Source organism: Trichosurus vulpecula, chromosome 2 (assembly GCF_011100635.1).
Source record: "Trichosurus vulpecula isolate mTriVul1 chromosome 2, mTriVul1.pri, whole genome shotgun sequence".
Taxonomy (NCBI): domain Eukaryota; kingdom Metazoa; phylum Chordata; class Mammalia; order Diprotodontia; family Phalangeridae; genus Trichosurus; species Trichosurus vulpecula.
Genome location: NC_050574.1, coordinates 443,395,103 through 443,401,102, shown reverse-complemented (window position 1 = coordinate 443,401,102; position 6,000 = coordinate 443,395,103). Strand labels below are relative to the sequence as shown.

At 43.9% G+C, this 6,000-nt stretch overlaps 1 protein-coding gene across 5 annotated transcripts in view; it reads left to right on the top strand.

Annotated features, from left to right (window-relative positions):
• Positions 1-806: 806 nt before the first annotated feature.
• GK (glycerol kinase) overlaps positions 807-6,000 on the top strand; it is an 85,067-nt gene continuing 79,873 nt past the window's right edge. Inside the window, exon 1 of one of the 5 annotated variants that reach the window (XM_036742992.1) lies at positions 807-1,162. In XM_036742992.1, coding sequence (XP_036598887.1) covers positions 1,085-1,162 — 78 coding nt within the window. In that variant the 5' untranslated portion in view covers positions 807-1,084. The remainder of the gene's footprint in view (positions 1,163-6,000) is intronic. The other 4 variants (XM_036742991.1, XM_036742993.1, XM_036742989.1 and 1 more) reach the window with 4 other exon arrangements.

Genomic DNA, 6,000 nt, shown 5'->3' with positions numbered 1-6,000 from the left:
TCTGTTTTCTGGAACCTTCATTGGTTCTTCTTGGTGAAAGGCCTTATCTTTGAGCACTTTTCTCAAGTGCTGCAAACACTGAATGATGTTCAGTCTCTGAGAAGACTGCTAAACACTGCGTGAGAAGGGGCGGGAGCTCATACACTAGATTATATGGAACACTTTGCAAAGCGCAGCGATATATACATGAGGTTTTGTTTTTAATCATTTCTATTGCTCCAACATCACAGGTACGCGAGTGGGAAGGATGCGGCTGGTCAGCCACCCTTATCTAGCTCAGAGTTCACAGGACTGATTTAGGGGAGAGGGGAAAGGTGGCCGGGAGGTCTCTGCTTTCTGTCCCAGGCGACCAGTGCGGTTTCCCACACGGGGACTTGCGCAGCGTGGCGGCGAGAACGGCTCGTTCTGCACTTTGGAAGCCGAGCTGCGGGCGCGTGCAGTCCCGGGCACAGCGGGTGCCTCGGGGTGGGGGGGGGCAGGTTCCGATCCCCGAGGCCATACTCTCCCCAGACCAAACGACCCCTCCACCTGCCATTTAAAAGGAAATGCTACTTAGCCTCCGGCATGTCCCCCCACGCCCCACCAGCCGCTCTGGCGCTTCTCCCGCCCCCCACCCCAATCCGTGACGTCCTACCGGAACGCAGGAGCTTCCCCCAGTCCCCTCCCCTCCCCCTCACGCCCCGCCACGCCATTGGCCAGCCGCGCTGACAGCGCCCCCAGTCACGCCTCCGGCCGGGCGAATTCGAGGCGGCGAGGGGCGGGGCGAGAGCTGAGCGCCAGCACTGGGAGCGGGAGGCTGGGGGGGAGGGGGCGGGGAAGGGGGCAGCCCGGCGCTCGGGAGAGGAGGCGGGGGGCAGAGGAGTGGGAGTGGGCCTCGTGGATAAAGGGGGCGGTCCTGACCGCGGCCCAGGATTCCGCCCGCCGCGGGAGAGGCTGAGAACTCGCGCCCGGCTCCGCCGCTGCCTCTGCCGGTCCCTCGCCCGCCGCCTCCTCCTCTCGCGTTCCACCTCCCCCTCCTCTCGCCCGCCACCCCCCGTCGCCCGGGAGACGCGCCGCGAGCGCCGGCCGAGTCGGAGCCGGCTTCATGGCAGCCGCGAAGAAGGCGGTCCTGGGGCCGTTGGTGGGGGCCGTTGATCAGGGCACCAGCTCCACGCGCTTTCTGGTGAGTCCCAGTACCTGGGGGTGGCATTAGGAGGATGCCAGGGCCCGGGGAGGAAGCGGGCGGTGGGGGCGAGAGGGCCTTGGAGGAGAGGAAGAATGACAGGGACGCGGGGGAGGGAGGGCGAGGGCGCAGGGACCGCTGACCTCCTGCTCCCTGCCGGCCTCCCCCAGTCCATCCTTGACCCCAGCCCGGGTCAGCGCCGGATCGCCCGAGGGAAGGGCTACCCTTGGGCAAGGAGGAGGTGACTCTCTGGGACTCACTGCCCCCTGCCCCGCACCGCGTGCTCTCGTACCCTGTCAACTCCCCCTCCACCCCACCCCTTCACAGCCTCCGCCCCTTTCCTGCACGGGCATGACACCCTTCCCTCCTGGGCACGCTTCTGTACGAAAGGGGCCTTGTGAAATAAGACTTTATCACCTCCCCCTTCCCCCCCCCCCCCACCATGCTGCATTGTTGGCTCCAGGAAACAGAGGATTACGGGGAACCCCCGGGCTGTGGGAAGGGTGTACGAAGGTGTGGGAGGGGGCAGGGAATCTCGCAGGGTGGCGTGTGAGGGAACTTTGCACCCGGATCCCTGCCAGGGCCACAATGTATGACCTGCAGATTGTCCTGCAAGGCGACTTTGGTTTCTGGATGTCCTTGGGTTGGGGGTGAAAACTGTGTCATTGACTGTGGTAGCCTAATACGGTGCTCCCCTAAGAGCGGCAGAAAGAATCATTATTGCACTGTCATGCTTGACGATAAGAAGGAATGCTGAGAGAGAATAAAATACGAATTTGGTCAGTGGCTGTTACTGTGCATTATTTATGTCTGACTTTTTAAGAAAACTCCGACACTTCGAAGGCTTCCATGAGTTTGACCGCTAGGAACAGATGATTTCCCTCTCGACTCAGGACAGCACTCCATAAATAAATAAATAAATAAATAAATAAGTGTTTTATTTAGCGTTTATGACATTTTTATGATACTACCCATTCTAAGATTAACCTGAGTTTTATACAGTAAGGAAACACGTCTTAAATGCCTTAAAACTGAACTGGTTGCAATGTTACTAAGTTTATTACACAAATGAGTTGTTTGAAATTGCTTATTGCTTTCAGTGATACTGTGTGACTACCAGCAAGTTAAAGTATGGATATTAAGTATGATCTTTTTTTTTTTTTACTTCCCCATTCAGTTTATTTCTTCTTCTACCACAGATTATTTTTTTCAATAGATAAGTATTAGCAAAAGTTTTTGTATAGTACTGTTTGCTATGTTATTGGAATTTGCACTTAGTTTCTTGATTCAAAGATCAGCCTCATGCCTTAATCTCTATCTTGATCCTAATAGAGAATTTCAGTCCAGTTTTTGTTTGACTAAGTTGAAACTACCAATAGATGGTCATACTGCTTTCCAGATCTCTTCAGTATTTTTTGGGTAATCTAATCTTTGGGTAAGATAAGCTTAATTTTTCATTTTTACACTTGCAGATACAATCCTAATTCATAAATAAGATATAGCTTTACAGTCAAATGTACGTTAAATTGAAATTGTTGGTCAAAACCTGATGGTTTATCTTCTCCAATGAACAGTTACTAAGTTCATGTTAATCAGGCACAGCATTTCAGTGGTGCTATAAATTTGAATTCATCATTTGTATTCTTAACTAAACTTTCTTATGTCTGCCGTATTGCTAAAAGAAAACTTGAATCACATTCTGCATTCAAGTGATAAAAAATCATTGTTTTTTGAAGTAACTGTCATTTTTGAATATTTCTGTAGAAGGGAAGGTAGTTAATCATTCTAAGTCTTTTCAGATAATCTATTGAAAATGAAGTTTTTAGGTCCATCAGGAAGACTTGTGTCTACTAATGTATACAGCAAATGGTTTTCAAAGAGGAAGATGGATTCTAAATTCCTATCTTAACTATAAGATACCATCTTCTATAGTGCTTTGCAGTCCTGTAATTTCAATGTATTTTTGATAATAGTTAACAAGAAGATTTAGAGCTCTTGTAGGATAATTGATAAGTAGGTGAGGATGATGCTTAACAGTTGATCTGCTGTGCCCTAAACAAGATCCTGCGGTACAGCTACTATGACATAGTTCTATATGTTGAATTGTTTTCTGAAAACATATTGAATGAGTCTGGAGCTAATTCCCAGAAGTTATTGCATTCAGTGTCCTGTGGTGCAATCATGTCTCAAAGTATAATTGTTAATCTCTTCCCTTGTTAAGAATGAAATGAGTAATAACAATCATGTATAAGGAAGCTTTTGAATATCAGGTATTTGCCAATCGAAGATTATAGTTTTTATTCCGTTTTCTTGATGGATTCAGTTTTTTGGACTCTTTGCACTAGTGAAGACTGAGAACATAGTGGTAACTGTAAGGTAGTTGAATTTTTTTATGGGTCAAATGAATTTCACACGTAGGCAAAGTTCTGTTTCATTTATATCACCTCAGGAAATCTGTTTATATTCTCTAACTAGATGTGTTAAGCTGAATTACTACAGAGAAATATAATAATTGATTCATAATTTCAGAAAGTTCTCATCTTCCTCAATTTGTTATTCTATTAAGTGAAAAAGAATTAATCTTGGGTCATTTTGCAAATGCTTTTTGTCATGGGAAGGATTTACAACCCTTTTATCTTTACAGTTAACATGTATCTGTTTGGCATGTAAAGTATGAACTTCTTGGAAAAGAATTTAGTGTGATAGATTTTAGGGAGGGACCATTTTGTTGTTGTTGTTGGGACCAGTTGGGTTCAGTAGAGATAGGTCATTGTTTAACAACTTCCTCAATTCAGTTCGGTCACTTAATTGTGTGGGTTTTTGTTGTTATCATGGGATAGATTTTTGTGCCCTAAAACTCTGGCATGGCTTACCAACCTGCAAAATGTATGCCTATCGTTTGAAGATCTGCATATCTTAGTTTAGAGAACCTCTTCACCAAGTTGGCTTCAGGGTGAGGAGATTTTTTTTTTCAGTCCTAGCAATTCTTGGAGACTATCTTATCTCCTAAGTCCCGAGAAGGATTTTCTCCATTGTTAAGGGAAATACGCTAAATTACATATGCTGGTAATATTGACACATATAAATGTTACTTGTGTTGAGGTTTGCTGAAAATATTAGTCAATTTTATTATAATAGTCTGAAGTTTAAACATTAACAGATGGGACTGTTTGTATGAAGCCATTTATTTTTGGTAGTATTTTATGATTTTGTAGTATTTTTTTAACAGCTCTCTATAGAGAAAAGTTGTTTACAAGTTTTTCTAGTTGCTATTTTGTATAATGGTACCTTTTTTTCTATTCTGGCCATTGTTTCTGTACTTGAATAACCCCTACTCTTTCCTTTCTTATTCCATATTTGCTAAGCATTCTATTTCCATCATCCTCTATGCAGGACTGGAGCTTTTTGTAGTGTGGCCAGAGCTTCATTAAAAAAAAAATTAAAATCCTCTACTGTCCCATTCTATGATATATGTCATCATAATTAAAGAGTATGGACTCTAGATTAAGGTATCTCTAGAATAATACAACAGGCCACAGTTACAGAATATCTGTTACTTGAGAGGGCCATCACGACTAGGATTAACACATTAGCATGGTGATTCATCATACTCATCATGGATATCACATTGTCCCTACCATTGTTCTTTACTTTCCTAGAGTAGGATACTAGAAAGATGAATTTTCCTTTTTTTTCGGGGGGGTGGAGGTAGTATTCTTTCTATCTGTCTGTCTGTCTATCTACAGAGAGTTGTAGTAGGGGATGCTTACTTAGAGATTGAGGCAGGGAGGAGAACTGTGCCAAATTTGACAGGAACAAAAGCCAGCTTCACAGTCTTTCCGAGATCTGTCTCTTAATAGATGTGGTTTTAGTATGAGAAGGAATACAGCTTAGGAGTCAGGCTGTCTAGAACTGGAGACTCGGCCCTGCCGCTACTTAATAGCTCTACATTTTTGGGGAAGATTTCATTTCTTTACTCACCAGAAAAATGGCAATAATACAATATAGCATATGAGATTTTTCTGAAATTGGGTACTATATATAAATTGTAAAGAACAATATAAATATGTGGCATTTTTATATATGGATTCTGTCTAGTGAATCGTTAGCATGGAGAAAAGCTCTTCCTAACCAGAGTCCCACTCTTTTACAGGGGATTTTTTTTTTTTTGCTTGAGTACTTACTCTACGAAGTATCTGTGGGAGAACCAAAGCAGGGTGAAAGGCATGGATGAGTTATAATGGAGGGATTATACACATTGATGAGTTTATAGATCCATTAAAGTACAGAGGAAGCAATTAGGTCGCATGGCAAGAGCACTGGCTGAGGAAGTTGGAGGACATAGGTTCTAATCTCAGCTCTATATGAATTACCTGTGTTACCATAGGCAAGCCATTTAACTTCTTTGGGCTTTACTTTCCTCATAAGTAGAATTATGAAGCTGAGCCAGATGATCTAAGGTCCCTTCCATCTCCAAATCTTATTCTAATTATTACTCTTGATAAATCAGTGAATCAAACTGCTGTAGTAGGTCATACAGCGCACAGGCATTACAATCACAGTGAACTATGATCATGGGTTAACTGTTTTCTCCTCAGTATGAAAATCTTTTGGAACATAAGTTCCATTGTCATAGTTTTCCAGGATCCAGAGCCACCTGCATGCCATGATGACGCTTTGGAGTTTGATCTCTATAGATGTGATGATACTACATGGCTGTGACCTAGAGAATATCACAGTCTTGGAATAGTCAACACTACAGGCAGTCTTAAGAACAATATGAAAAGGTGCATAATTTGCATAAGTGGTCTATAGAATTATATGAGATGTTATCAAGG